Genomic DNA, 15,160 nt, shown 5'->3' with positions numbered 1-15,160 from the left:
CTTGGGACTAACAAGATAGTTAAAACTCAAGTTATATTTATAAAATATTTTTATTCTTTAAATAAAGTTTATTTAATAATTTAGTAAGAAAAAAATAAAGAAAGATTTTTTCAGATTCTGTAACAGAAAAAACTATATCTTTTAATATTAGAGATACAAATAAAATTACAAAATAAATTAATTCTCACAAACAAAAACACTACTATACTCACTGCAAAATCCTTATACCCTCACTATAGAGATGTTATAAAGCGAATCCAAACAAGCAAGTTTGATTATATTATAAGATGATAGGGCACACTATGAATAATTGTCACAAGTTATACGGATATCTTAAGGGGCACAAGAATTATGAAAAAGAAAAATTATCCAGTGTCAGCCCAGTTTCTTCAACGGACTCAAGTAAATTAGGAGATGAGCAAAAATAGACTATAATTACTCAAAAACAATGCACAAAATTCATGACAATACTATAGTCAACAACAAGGTAGCCTCCCTCATCACAAGCATCAAAAACAAATCGAATAGGATTTTTTGGTATATGTACCGGCTTTTTTGCTTATTTCATAGAGATAAACAGATGCAATGAATTATTTTACATTTTAGACACTGGAACATATGATTTTAGACATTATCTTTTAGATTTTAATTTAAATACAAAAATTTTATATTATTTAGTAAATTTTAATTTATAATATATGCATTTTAAATATTATGTAACTTCTTAATAATTAAAATACAATTTTAAGTTATTTATATATATGTTATTAGTTTAAGTTGATAAGCGATTAATTAACTATCATTATATATTCAGTATTTTTTAATAATTAAGTGTCTTTTACTATTACTTTAATTTCTTTTTGCAGGTCAAATTTCAGGCATCATATGGCCAAGATCTTCTCTCCGTCGAGGATCCAAGCATTACGACGCGCACGGAGGAAGTTGCCACTGGTGAGATGATATCAATCTAGTGTGGCCATATGCAGTAGCCTTCATCTGTGCCTCTTAGGGATGCCCTTTGATTAATCAAAAAATGGAGCTTAGGATTTGGTTCGGTGGCATTTATCATGCGTGATGCTCTCATTTTAGTTAATCTCGCCGTCGTTGCATCCGAAGAAGAAAGTGAAGCGTAAGAAATAGTAGCTGCCAGAGGAAGAAGAGAGAAACAGAAATAGACAGAGGTGTTTGGCACGGATGAAGAAGAAGACAAGTGAAGGAGGTGGAACCGTGAAGTGGTGCACGCTAAGACTTGCGATTTGTCACCTATCAGACCCACGGCGTGAAGACATTGCAGAAGAGAGAGTAGGAGAGAAGAAACAGATGAAACGACGAAGCACGATGTGTATCGCGCGTGAAAGCGAGGATGAAAAGCAGATGAGAGCGATTAGTTGTTCAAGGAAGCAGACAGGAAGATATGGTGGTGATTGGCTGAGCAAGAAGCCACAGGAGACAAGGAGAACGATACGCGGGGGGCCTTTCTTTTATTACTACCAATAGTTTCGGGCTTCACAGATGAGGAAACAGAGTCCGGCAATGGAAGCGAGAAAGTCAATGCTGGAAGGTACTTTTACTAATTTCTTAAAATCAGGTTTATGTTTTAAATTTAAATAATTAATGTATAGATATTAACTATAATATGAAGAAATAATTTTTTTATAATTATTTAATTGTTATTTACATTGAGAGTTTAAATTTGATTTTATAAGTAAGAAAATTTTAAGTGATTAATTTTACATAATTTTAATATTAAGTTGTAGGATAAAGTAATTGTAAATAATATTTGTCATTTATCTTAATTATAAAAATTAACCAAAATATAAAAAATATATATAGATATATATATAACACGTCGTTTATTTATTATTCCCCTACCGATTAAAAACAGAGCGAAACAGCGGAAGGAAAGCTTGGCGAAGGGGGAAAATGGGTGACGCATCCACCGGTGCAGGTAGCAATCCTCAATCCACCATTGACATCTTCGTCAAGTTCGGTGGAAGCTCGATACCCATTTCTCTGTCACCAGACACAACGGTCAAAGTTCTCAAGACTACTCTCCAACCCCTCACGGATGTTCTTCCTCGTGGCCAAAGGCTCATCTACAAAGGTGTTAATCGTCTTACTTCTTCAGTTCTTTGAAAAAATTGCAATTGAAGTAGCAGAATTTCGTATTAGTTTTTAGTGTAATTTGATTATGGGTTTTGTTTTGTTTTTTTTCTCCTTGGTGATGAAAAGGGAAGCTTTTGGTGGACCCAATGACTTTGAAGGAATCGGAGATCGGCAATGGGGCTAAGATCATGCTCATAGCATCTAAGGGTCTTCATCAAGGGGTATCTTTATCATTGCCCAGTTCTCGCTCTCTCTCTCTCTCTCTCTCGCTTTGTGTCTTGTTCTTTTTTTTTTTTATCTGCATGTAATGATTACTACTAGGATGTTGAATATCCTTTTTTCTTTTATTCCTAAGAGATCGATCCGCTGTATATATCTCTATATACAAGTGACTGTGAGAACTGACTGTGTCTGCAAGAGCTTTACCTTCAAGAAATATAAGTTGATTGCGATTCCAACTTGGATTTAAGTTTCTTTGCAAGCTGATCGAAGAGAGAGAAATGTGTCACTTTCTCTTTGAGTATCATTTATTTCTCCTGAATTTATCTACTGAGATTTTGCAGTTTGCACTATGTTTCTCCTTCTATAAAATGATCTACTTTGTTTTAAATTTCAGTCATTCATAATACAAATAAGAATACAACTACAACAAATATTATAATGTAGATGAGAATGCAGTAGAAATACAATAAAAATTTGAATGAAAACAGCTTATGGTTCTAAGTCAATCTGAAATCTATTCAGTTTAGTTGTTCTAAGTAAGAATATAAATTCATTATCCTGAAGTTGAAGATATAAGAGACATTGGTTTACTTATGCATAAAATATATAAATTATGACTAAGTTATACATATTAAATAGTTTAAATTTGAGAATTGAATAGTAATAGAATAAACTTAAAATTAATTCAGCGTTTCAATTGTAAATTTCTTTCTTTTGGAATTTGATCAAAGCCACATGAAGATGTATAAGAAATTGGAAACTCTTTCTTTTTTCTTCCCTGTTTGAAGAAATGCAGCAGAAGGAATTAAAGATAAATAACTGGCTTAGTTTGTCTTGGGTTAGGTATTCTTCTAAAGAAAGTTCATGGGGTTAAATGTCCAGGATGGTCCCATACTAAAAGATGCTCAGACAAAGCCTATTTCAAGGGATGCTAGGAAGCCAGCGGATAAGTTGGAAGTAGTTCCCATTGACAAGAATCGCTTAGAACGGTGGAAGGTTACTGGAGTTATTGGACTTGCAGGATGCGACCTGAAGGTATAAGAAACCTTTATTTTCAATCCTATGCAGTCTATTTTCTTGATGAGTTACCTTATTCTCATATGAGTTACCGTGAATTAACTATTTTCTTAATGGGTTATCTTTTGATTCTCAACCCCCTCCATTTTTATATTGGGTTGACTTTGCTGTTCGAGAATTTGGAGAACCTTGTATGCTCTGGATGAAATATATTCAGTGTGGCTTTGTTCTGTAGTGCTATGGTTATACCTAATGAGGCTATATTTCTTTTGATATTGTTTTTGCCTTGGAGAGAAAAACTTGATGTAATAATCATTCAAAATTTTGGAAGGTGGTAGATAAGACAATAACAAAGAAGATCACTTTCCCTTTCCCCTTAAAATTTACCTTTAGAAGCAACTTTTTAAAAGTAAAACTAAGGTTTAGTCCCACAGGGATGATAAAAACAGTGAGCATGGTGAGAAAAGTGAAAACATGAAAAAGAATTTTCATCTTTTCTTTTTGTGGGGCTATGCCAGTGATCTGAATCTAACTGCTTCCAATCATCCTTGTTGCTTGGAACTCAAAAGGCTATACCAGATGAGGTGTGGGCTTGTGGATCTTCTGCAAGAGTTCTGGATATGAGCAACAACTCCATTCAACATGTTCCAGCCCAGATCAGCAATCTGAGTTCCATGCAGGTAAGCAGAACATTTCCTTATTATGGTATTTTATTGATTTACCAGAACAAGGCCTTTCGATAACCTCTGAGTCCATCTGTAGAAATTGCTCCTGAATGCAAATGCTTTGTTGGACAAATCCATTCATTGGGAAGGACTGGCATCTCTGAAGTTTCTAACAGTTCTATCTGTTTGCCAGAACAGGTAAGTAGCTTCTGTCCTTAATCTTGCAGTTTATGTGGTTTATTGACTGTCAGCAAAGGTCATGACATATGTATGTAACTGTATCTCCTAGTTACCTAACGCCAACATATGATTATAATTAATGCAGTAGGATTCCTCTTCTCAAAGAAAAAAAAAGAAGTGGTAGAATTTTTTGATATTCAGTTATCTTGATTAAAACCCAAAGGAGAAAGTGTCATCTACCCCACAAATCGCACATGTTTATGTCAGTTATGAATTGCAAGAGGCAGGAAGAAGGAAAATTTTGTTAGTGAGTCGGAGCTTCCTTGTCAAGTTTAAGCAAAATATGATTGTCAATTAGAAGACACGTTTTGCCGTAAGATGGGATAATTATCTCTTCTGTTGTTTATCTATGGAAGTGTCTGCATTTCTTTTATAGATTGGATCATGTTTCTTTCCTTGAATGCCCTCACCCTCAGCCATCCATATGATCTTTATGAAAGGTATAGTGTAGCTGGGATTACTGGTAATAAGTTAAAGTGTCACTTGCCTTTAGTCAGTACTCGTAGTTTAGCTCAAGAACAGGTAAACTTACTCTGATCCATGAGATGCATTTTTAAGTTTGTTGCATCTGCAATCATTAAGAACCAAATCATTATGAATTAAATGTTTTATGCAGTTTGATAACTTTGCCTTGTGAACTCGGTGCTTTGGATTCTCTGAGGCAACTTCATATTTCTAATAACAAGTTGACAAGCCTCCCAATTGAAATAGGACTCCTCAGTCAGCTTGAAGTTCTGAAAGCAAATAATAATAGGTAATGCCTGAACTCGAAATTGTGGGTTAAGGACTTCCTCTTCCTTTTATTAGCCAATAAAGCAGGTTTTATTGCTCTGTTTGAGTTTCTTCCGTCTTGTATTTTAGATAAGCACCAGATTTTTCATATTTGTAATTTTATACCATCCTCATCAGTTTTCAGATATTGGCTTTAAAGATGTTATAAAATATTCTGAAAGGAACATGTTTCATTTAAGTTGGATATGCATTTCATGAGCTTGTATCCTGTAAAATATGTCTTGTCTTGATTGATGTCTACTTGTTTCTCTGGCTTAGGATAACCACTATCCCGTCATCCATGGGCAATTGTACTTCTCTCATTGAGGTAAGATTCTCCATGTTTCTCTTTCTTTATCTTTCTCAGTAAGGTATATATTTGGCCATTATGCGGCATATTAAAGGAATTTTTCCCTTATATATGAAAGAGCCTTCATAAAGTGTTGGAAACTTGGATCATTACTCGTGTTACAGGTTGATCTTTCATCAAATCTTCTATCAGTTTTGCCAGAGGAATTTGGCAATTTGCGCAATTTGAAGGTGCATACTCTTATCTTGGTTATACTGATTTTCTACCAAATCCCTTTATGTTGCCACTACTTAGCTAGAGTTGGCTATACCAATCCTGCACTCTAAAGGACTACCATGCTTTTATACTTTGAACACTTTGCTAGACTAGATTTTGCTCATGAGTCCTGTGACACGTTTACAGCTATGATTTGTACTGCTTTGCAGGCTTTGTACTTGAGTAACAATGGGCTATTGTCCCTTCCTTCATCATTATTCAAGACGTGCCTTGAGCTTTCAACACTCGATCTCCATAATACAGAAATCACGAGTGATATCCTTCGCCAGGTACTTTTACCTCTATGCCACCTTGTAAAGCTTAGCTTTTTGGCTGTTTGTGCCGTTTTGAAGGATACGACATAGAAATGTTCTTGTTACAGTTTGAAGGATGGGAAGACTTTGATAAACGGCGCCGGTCAAAGCATCAGAAACAACTAGATTTTCGTGTTGTGGTCTCTGGTGAATTTGATGAAGGTGCTGACAAAAATTGAATTAAAGAAATCATGTACAATTTTCTGAGATCAAAGCTGGTCTTTCCATTTAGAATTAGAAAAATGGAGCTTCATAAACTTTTCTCATAGATGTAATTAGGTGGAAATCATAGCTTTTGATAGAGATTTTAGGATCTTTTTGTCTCCTTCAATGTTGATGAAGGACTTGGTTTGTAACAAATAACAGGGGCTTGATTCTAAAACTCTTCTAGTGTTCCATTTGGATCAAATTACACCGTGCATTTTCAATTTTCAATTCTGAGGACATATTAGGTTAACATATACATATACATATAAATAATATATATTTTTGAAACAGAAGCTTAACATATATTGATACATTGTTTTAAAATTGAACATATTAAAAGTTCAATGTCTATCTATCCAATATTTGATTCTATTTCCTTTATGCATGTCAGCCGCATGGCCAAATTTTCATTTACCGCAGAGGGTATGTGTTTCATATAATGCTAAAAGGAACAAAATATTTAAATAATTTAATTAGTACGACATTGCTTGAGTCACAATTTTTTAAGAGATTAATTTGATATGATCTGGAACAAGCATATTGCTACAATTAAATTTCTCTGATTTTTAGATGATGAACTTGATTTAGAACAAAGAAACATAGTCTGATTCTTGGACACCAGGTAAACAGTAATCGTTTGTTTATCAAATCAATTCAAGGGTTTATATGCAATTGAAAAATCAAACAAACGTCATAAAACCAAAGCATCACAATTTGAAAAAATACAAATAAAAATTGAAAATGCATCACATTGACAACAAATAAGAGCGCAATCAAAGAGTGAATAAGCTAAACAAAGGTTGGTAACACTGGGTAAATACAATCAGCTTTTAAATCATATAAGTGAAGTGAAACTTTTGCGGATGAAAATACAATTTTCTCTAGTGTTTGGTAACCACCAGATGTAAAGGCTATTGTTGATGAAAAGAGTTCTGAACTAGGGTCACAGCCTGACTGGATACAACAGATTTGAGAAAAAACCTCAACGGAAGTAAATGGATATCTGAGGAATGTCTACGTCGTTGTCCTCCTCATCCTCACACGCAACTACAACATCCAGATGGCGACGATATGGAGGCAGATCTACCTTGGCCACTTCCCGAGCTAAATCAACCAACTTCTTGTCCATTCGCTCTCTGTGACGAGGAAACATGCTATTATACAGAAGGCAACTTCCACAGGATATGCTGTAGGCATTCAATCCCTTGTCCTCAAGCCACCTGAGTAGCTCCCTTAGAGTGGGATTATTTTTCAGGATCCATCTGTCCCATACTGTCCACCTCATGTCTTGATGCTTGATCACCTTTGGTGGAACTGGCTCAGCCATGGAGAAGAGAGGGAGCGCCAAGTTAGCAAAAGTGTTGCGATAGTCCTCCAGTTTGTGTCCTCCATCCAAAACCTTGTACAGTTCCAGACACACAAGACCTGTGGCCATAGCTGTTGAAGTGGCAATGGCAGGGATAATTCTTCCAGCAATGAACTTGGCTTTCAGCTTATCGACCTCAGGAATGCTATAGTTCCTTGCCCTCATGTTGGCAAGACCAGCTATCATATCCATATGGTAGTTGGTATCATCATCCTGCAGTTTGAAATAGAATTTAGTTGACCAAGATACAGGAATTTTCATCATTACTATCAGCTAGAGCCCTGGACACTACCAAATTCAACCTATCAATACAGTTCCAACAATTAGCATACAACAAATTAGGTCCTCAACTGTACAGGCATCTGAATGAATCAAACAATCAACAAAAGATACTGACCTTTTCAAACTGAATGGGTTTCATTCTGAAATCTGGAGACAGGTTCTGCCTATATTGCTCTAAGTTCCTGATTAATTCATTGATAACTGCTGCATCATCCACCGATGCAGTAGTCAGACTAGTATCCTTCTCATCAGTAACAATTTTCACACCTTTCTTTGGCTGAAATTCTGGAACCATCACCTTTTCAACTGCCTCAACTAATCTCTTGGGGTGCTTAACCCAATCAGGAACAGGGATTCCAAATGTCTCTGCCCGTAGGATAGATGCTGCCATAACAAAATTGAGGTGACTGGTATCAGCAGCTGAGAACTGAAGTGGATGAGGGAATCGCTTTGGGGCTGACCAGAATGGAGCCCCTGTACTGGTTGCAGCATCTTCAGGAAATGTAAAAATCAACTGCTTCACACGGTTAACAAAATAATCTTCGAACCTGATAATAAAGCCTCAATTAAATATTGACTCAATCAAAACATAATATTAGGATTACCATAAAAAGAAATACCTCAATCTAGCCCACGTCATACAATCCTGGAATGTATCACATTTGTCTTTGTCAAGACACTCAAGAATGCGTTCCAAGTTATCCCTAGCTTGAGCATCACCAGCATTGGCCATTGCAGTTGTGTATTCAACTGGATTAGAAAGATAGGCATTAACTTCAGCAGGAGTTTTCTCAAGCAAACCCTCAAATTCTGATCGAGCCCAGGTCAAGCAGTGGTCAATATTGTGCGGGAATGAATGCACCGTGCACATAGGGGCTTGTTTCTCAGGTGGATCCCTTGAGGCCCCATAGTTTTCTGTCAGGTGTGGAATGACCATCTGCGTGTTGCATTTAGCACCAAGGGTTCCCGACTCAAGAAGTGGCTTCTGGAAATATAAGCATCTCTGATCAACATATAGCCTGGCATTGACATTATCTAATGCATTAATTATAACTGTTAAATTCTCCCAGAATGTATCGTCAAATATATTCTCAGTTTCAGGTCCCACACGATTCTGCAAAGCCTCGACATGAAGACGAGGATTAATAGATGAAGCGGCGGAAGCAGCAACTGTGGATTTTGCCTGCCCTATATTCCAATCACGAAAGAGAAACTGCCTACTAAGATTACTCTTCTCAATTACATCATCATCGGTGATAATTAGCTTTCCTTGGTTGCGACATGAAACTCCCATCAAAGCAATATTCTTTAAGAACTCACAGCCAAGTGCACCAGATCCTACCATGAATACTTTAGCATCTTCCAGCTTCTTCTGTAGCTTAGAGCCAAACACAGAAATTTGTGCATCATAGCGGCTGTTTAATGGTCTAAAATCACTGGCATCCACTGGCTCTGTAGGAAGTGACTCCACTGAATCGAAATAAAAGAACTACAGAGAACAAGTGATACAATCTTAGATTACCAGAAAATGAAATCAAAATTAAATAGCTTCGGCTCAGAAGGGAACTTTCACATTAATAGGTGGCAAAAAATTTCAACAGTTGTATTCAATAGGATCATCTGCATTTAAACATGTCCTTATAAGAGTAAGCATGCCCGATGCTTGAGTGAGAGAGGGACAGACAAGCGCATGCACAGTATAAACTCTCTCTCAAAGATGGATCAACTAGATACAAATTTGGCTAGTAAAGACAGCTATTACAGAATTATATAGCATCATCTGAAACAAAACAGATCCTAACCTGGAAAAGAGGATGGAATTTCCCCGAGCATGCTTTGACAACCTCTTGACCCACGATACCACCAAACATAGCAGCCATGGGGTTCAGTACAGCCCTGGCTCCAAAAGCAAAGTGGCGCAGAATTTTAGGATTAACATCTTCTACCCCCCCATCACCCAAGCTCTCATTAATTTTAGTGGCAATAATTATAAGTTTGTTTGCATCCTCTTCTGAACCAGCAACTGGGAAGCGACCCAATTCAGACAGAAATTCATCCAGTGCTTGGAATGCTAGGTGCAGGAGAGGTGGGCGATCAAACTTTGAGAAATCACTCAAAAGGAAATCACCTGGTTCTTTGATTGCTTCTCTGAATGGCTTAAAATTCAACACTTTGGGCTGCTTCACTTGCGTGACAATACCACCCTTCATATAGGTACCAAAATTTGTGGTATCCTCCTCAAGAGTGAAGGAAAACGGCCTTGCAGTTTTAACCTTCCTCGGCTTTCCATCATTAAGCTCTGTCATTCCATGAACTTCAGAGAACACTACAAGATCCCCATCCTGAAACTCAAGCCTTTCATCATCAACACATGATATCAGTGCTGGATTGTCATTGCTTATGGAAGCAATTATGCCTGTGTGTGGTTCCTCTCCATCAACATCAAAAACTGTAAACTCAGGTCCGAAGTCACAAAAAACAGATCCAAAAAGGCCTCTAACTTCAGCCTTAATGAAGGCAATGGGAGGTTGGTGACTGTGGCAGTAGTCATTAAACTCAATGGCTTTATCAAAATTGATTTCAGTAAATACAACAGCCTGCATAGTGCATAATTTGAGCAAAGTACATAAGAAACTTGTGAGAAAAAACGCAAGCACATGCACAAAAAATGGTGCAAGATTCATGTCAAAGAAATAGCACATTTAATATGTTATTCCCAAAAGGAACCAATTAAAAAAACTAGCATGAGATTTTATTAGTATATTTTGGCACTTAAAATTCGAATCTTAGAATCGTGATCAAACTTAAGTTGTCTATCGTCCAACAAAAGTTCCGGAAACTTTATTTCCTTTTTTGAGAGATAAAATCTGGGAACTTAAGCTCTACAGGATAATAAGTTATACTTTATATTAGATACTAGGTGGCTTTCTACCATTTCCATCATTTTCTTCCGTAAAAGAGGGAAAGGGTAGAGTCAAAATAGTCTTTCAGCAAGGCAAGACGTCAACGGATATGGATGCATATCTTTTTTCAGCTTTCTAGGAAAGATGAAAACGTTATATATTATCGCATCAGGTATTCTATTACAAAAAATATATGCCTCTAAATTGCGAGTACTAATCACACTATCCCATTTTCAAGATGGTAAGTCAACATTAACTCATTGACGTACAATCCAAGTCCTTCCTGGGCATGAGTTCAATAAAAACTTGACTCCTATTGGATCTTGACATATATGCCTCTAAATGTCCATATGAGTATTATTACACTTCCCTATTATCAAGATGGTAAGTCAATATAAACTCATTGATATACAATCAAGCCCCTCCTGGATATGAGTTTAACACGAACTTGATTCCTATTGGATATTCACACCTGCACTCCCAAAGTTTGTCAAATTTTTGCATGAGGTCCACTTCAGATTAGTTTATCAAATGAGGATGCATCTCTCGAGACTAAACATGGAAAATGCAAGGGCCACACTAGAGGGAATGCAAATCGGCAAGAAAACAAGACATCCACCCACAGGCCACAGTAACGTTTGGTAATTGCGATTCATATGCTATACTGGAATTGTAGAGGACAAGACACTTGAAGTACCTGGAAACCAGAAAGCTGTTCTTTGGTCAATTTTGTTGTCAGAGTAGAGATGACGACAGCATTGTTAAGCTCTTGTAACTTCTGAACAGATGCAAGTGCCCTATTTTTACCAACATCGTCCTCCGAGAAAACAAAATTACTAGACAGATCCCACAACTCCACCACACCTTCATCATGCAAGGTCACAGACTTGACACCGGCAAGAACAAGGTTCTTTGCTGCAAAAATGAATTCACAACTTAAGACGAAGAAAAAGAAAATATGAGCAACATTAGCCGTCATTAAACATTAAATAACATATCTTTTTTCTTGTTATCATAATAATAGTTTCTACAATAGCATCATTATTTACTATAGCAATACCTAGTATTATGCCATAACAGAAAGCCTATTATCATGCTAATATTTGATGATCACTCGCTCGTCTCAATAAGATGTGCATCACTTAAGCACCCAAAAAAATCCAAATCCAACAGATACAGATCAAGCATATCCTAGAAGGGCAAATATATACGTATCATTTCCTTAAGGGTTAACGAGAGCTAGGTTAGATAAGAATAACGATACCCACTGAAACAAAGACTAATTGAAAACTAAAACAAAATTTAGAAACATAGGAAAAATGATATACATAATCCAACGCCAAAAACCCTTTTACCGACTTTTCAAAAAAAAAAAAAAAAACCATTACCAAGCATCAGACTGAACAATCAAAAGCAAAAAGAACAAGCTTGCAAAAGTAGATACCAATCTCAGCGCCAAGACCCTGCATCCCCGAGATAAGAATATTGGACGCGAAAAGCCGCCTCATAGTCTCGCGACCGTACACGGCGAGCTGTCGGCTGTGCAGATCCTCATCTATATCGTGATGATTCGAGTCCCCTAAAGCCATGATCGACTGCGTATCAACTACGCTGCTGCTATGGGTACTGTTTTTGCTGTTTCCGTTGCTGGGGTAGCTGTTATCGACGACTAGACAGTTATTAGACGTTGATCCGGTGGCAGAAGAGGAGATGCAACTTTCAATCCGGTGCTTCTTGATGGACGAGGCAGATGCGATGTTGTTGTTGCTGTTGTTATCTTCTACGAGAAATGCTTTGTTAACTCCTCGCTTCCGAGGAAGCATAAAGTGAACTAAACTGCCCAAAATGCCAAAAAACCCCATAGAAATCATCAAAAGCGAAAAGCGAAGAGTGAAAAACCCAGTCAGATCAATACTAGAGTAGTTTCGAAGATAAAATCCGATAAGTACCGGCACCAGCAGAATCATAAACCCTAACCCTAGCCTCGACATGATTCGTTGGTAGAAAGGAGAAGCAAAGATGGGAAAACGTACCGATTACAACAGTAGTCAAGAGAAGAATAGAATCCCAGAGAGAGAGAGAGAGATTTATTAAGTGGGTTTTAGGGTGAATTCTCTTTTCTGTTTACTTCGTCTCAAATATAATTTTATACTCGTTTGCTGGTTGAGTTTCATACAAAAAGAAGAGAGAGACAGAAAGACACGATTTTATTGATTTCCATTTTCGCGAGGTTTTCTTGGGAGCTGTAGTATGACTACTACCCAGAGAGAGAGAGAGAGAGAGAGTGCAAAGGGAGAGCTCACCTCACCTGTGACGTTTATGGCCGGATATTAATTACCGAAATGAGGAAATATGGCAAGTAGATGAAGAGGAGATACGTCGTCGTACGGGTAGCGTCTCCGGTGGAAGACGACGACGTTTGTTATCCTGCTCGGCCGGGTAAAACTCTACGCGTGCTTTGAGATTTGATTTCTATAACTCGGCGATTTTTGACTTTCTGTTTCAAGGAATTGCTTTGTTGTTGAACGAGGAATCGTGATTCAGTTGGGTCGTCTATGAGGGCAAAACACGTAAACGGGGAATTTGGGCCCAGATAGGCCCAGCAACATCAACTTATTCCACGTATTTTAATTTTTTTAATTAAAAAACAAAAGAGCATGTATTAAATTTCATGGTATATATGTCCTGCGTAAAGAACGTTAGAGGTGTAATTGTTTAATTATTATTGGTTTTACCAACTTTTTATCACGTAATAAATGTTTAAAGATGGTGCTGTAATTGATTAGGTTTCACGTTTGGTTTAATAAAAATAATACTATAGACAGGAGTAATTAACATTATAATAACAAGAATGACACCAAAATATTTGTTTTTCTCCAAAAAGAAGATTTTGACATTTAAATTAAAACAAAAAGCATTGTGAGAATATTTGAAAAACAAACACAATTTAAGATTAAGAAAAAAATATAGAACCTTATACTATAATAAAAATGTATGTAATAATACTTTATTTAGTTATTAAAAGATTTAAATATATACTAATTAATTATTATGTTAAAAGATTCGTTAATAATAAAGTCACTCGTGTTTACCAAATAATTGTTTATACGACGTCACATATATATATTTTTTTAAAGAATAATCAACTTCATTAAAAACAAGAAATAATTACATTATATTAGGAAAAATTAAATACTTTACGCATAAATTCTGATGAGATAACGCTTCTCTCGTAATGTTATGAGCGATTGTGTTGCCATCTCTTCTTACCCAGCTGACGGAGATATCTAATCGTTTTGCTAAGAGCATCCTATAATTGTCTACTATAAACTCATACTTTGAGTCATCTTTGCATGTGATATTAACGCCATCTTCACTAACTGGGCATCCACTTTTAGTACACCAAGTCTGTTGACATTAGTGGTGAGGTATTACAGCACTTGCCAACAGCCAAGTAACTCTATTAAGAACGACGTTCTGCAACCACGCAATCGGTCCAAAATTGTTTTCTAGATTGACCCCGCTGAAATGCAAATCACCACCCCAAACTCAACCTCAGTTTCTGATCTCGATACAATCCCATCAACATTGCATTTCCAAAGACGTCATGTTTCTCATTACAAAATAATTTTTAGAAAAATCTATGTAATTGATATTTTTATATATCATACTAATAATGTGATTATAATTTACTCAAATTCAAGCAATATAGCTTATGATGTGAGAAAGATGGTAAAATAATAACAATCACTAATATAAGTTAATAAGTTGAAATCAATTGTAAAACAAATGAAAAAATCTTAAATTTTTAATGCGATTGAAACAATGACGATATAACTACCTAGTTGATGCAATCTTAATGAATAAAGAAGCTTTTTTTTTTTTATCTTTCTTTCTCTCTTTCTTTCTCCCTCTTTCCTTATATTTTTTTATTTTCTTCCTTTTTCTCTCCATTAATCTCTCATGTAACATCCCGAGTTCGGAAATTAGTTTTCGAAGAGTAAATTTTAAATTTCTCAAATAATAATAATAGTTGAATTTCTTTTTCTTTTAATTACAAGATGCAAAAAATAATTACTAAGAAGAATATATATATATTGGGCACATTGGAAAATAAATTTTAGAAACCAGGACCAAACTGTAAATAAAAGGGGGGCATATTTGAAAGAAAATTTGAAAAACATGGGTTGATTAGCAAAAAAGAAAAAACAGACCACGTGGATGCCCAGTTAGCAGCACAATGAATCCCTGCATGCCACATGGTGCCCACGTCAACACGGGCTCCATGCAGGAAGCCTACGCTAGCAATTTGTGTGCCAGGAAGATCGAATGATTCGTGTCCACTCCTGCACGCACAAACAACCAAGATCAATTCCTCGAATAAGCTCGATTAAATGACCCTGATTGCCCCACGCGAACCAGATTGAACGATCAGGATGAATTCTCCATATAAGCGCAATCGGACGGTCCACGTGCCTCTACGCTTCCTAGAATGAACAACC

The 15,160-nt window shown here is 36.3% G+C and overlaps 2 protein-coding genes across 8 annotated transcripts; one reads left to right on the top strand and one right to left on the bottom strand.

Annotated features, from left to right (window-relative positions):
• Positions 1-869: 869 nt before the first annotated feature.
• Positions 870-6,335, top strand: LOC110823615 (LRR/ubiquitin-like domain protein). Its single transcript, XM_022054034.2, has 11 exons — positions 870-1,561; positions 1,886-2,104; positions 2,233-2,327; positions 3,211-3,363; positions 3,915-4,025; positions 4,108-4,208; positions 4,867-5,004; positions 5,301-5,349; positions 5,496-5,561; positions 5,757-5,876; positions 5,969-6,335. Exons 1-11 carry the CDS (start codon positions 1,513-1,515, stop codon positions 6,077-6,079), a joined length of 1,212 nt encoding a protein of 403 aa, XP_021909726.1. The 5' UTR covers positions 870-1,512; the 3' UTR covers positions 6,080-6,335.
• Positions 6,336-6,836: 501 nt separating this feature from the next.
• LOC110823591 (ubiquitin-activating enzyme E1 1-like) lies at positions 6,837-13,172 on the bottom strand. 7 transcript variants are annotated; one of them, XM_022053990.2, is made up of 7 exons: positions 12,962-13,172; positions 12,103-12,494; positions 11,356-11,573; positions 9,558-10,352; positions 8,376-9,244; positions 7,871-8,303; positions 6,837-7,686 (listed from the first exon to the last, which is right to left on the bottom strand). In XM_022053990.2, exons 2-7 carry the CDS (start codon positions 12,479-12,481, stop codon positions 7,090-7,092), a joined length of 3,291 nt encoding a protein of 1,096 aa, XP_021909682.1. In that variant the 5' UTR covers positions 12,482-12,494; positions 12,962-13,172; the 3' UTR covers positions 6,837-7,089. The 7 variants fall into 7 exon arrangements, with proteins under 7 accessions (XP_021909682.1, XP_021909684.1, XP_021909685.1 ...); XM_022053992.2 differs by having other exon boundaries at positions 12,103-12,489; XM_022053993.2 differs by having other exon boundaries at positions 12,967-13,172.
• Positions 13,173-15,160: the final 1,988 nt, after the last annotated feature.

Source organism: Carica papaya, chromosome 2 (assembly GCF_054855325.1).
Source record: "Carica papaya isolate Zhongbai chromosome 2, ASM5485532v1, whole genome shotgun sequence".
Lineage (NCBI taxonomy): Eukaryota > Viridiplantae > Streptophyta > Magnoliopsida > Brassicales > Caricaceae > Carica > Carica papaya.
The sequence above is the reverse complement of the archived record's forward strand: the minus strand, read 5'-3'. Positions and strand labels throughout refer to the sequence as shown.

Coding starts and splice junctions, on each gene's coding strand:
- LOC110823615 (XM_022054034.2), top strand. CDS start 1,513: ATGAGGAAACAGAGTCCGGCAATGGAAGCGAGAAAGTCAATGCTGGAA. Junction 5,350..5,495: donor ATTGTACTTCTCTCATTGAG/GTAAGATTCTCC, acceptor CTCGTGTTACAG/GTTGATCTTTCATCAAATCT. Junction 5,877..5,968: donor CGAGTGATATCCTTCGCCAG/GTACTTTTACCT, acceptor TTCTTGTTACAG/TTTGAAGGATGGGAAGACTT.
- LOC110823591 (XM_022053989.2), bottom strand. CDS start 12,649: ATGTCGAGGCTAGGGTTAGGGTTTATGATTCTGCTGGTGCCGGTACTT. Junction 10,353..11,355: donor AACAGCTTTCTGGTTTCCAG/GTACTTCAAGTG, acceptor TGCACTATGCAG/GCTGTTGTATTTACTGAAAT. Junction 8,304..8,375: donor ATGACGTGGGCTAGATTGAG/GTATTTCTTTTT, acceptor CTTTATTATCAG/GTTCGAAGATTATTTTGTTA.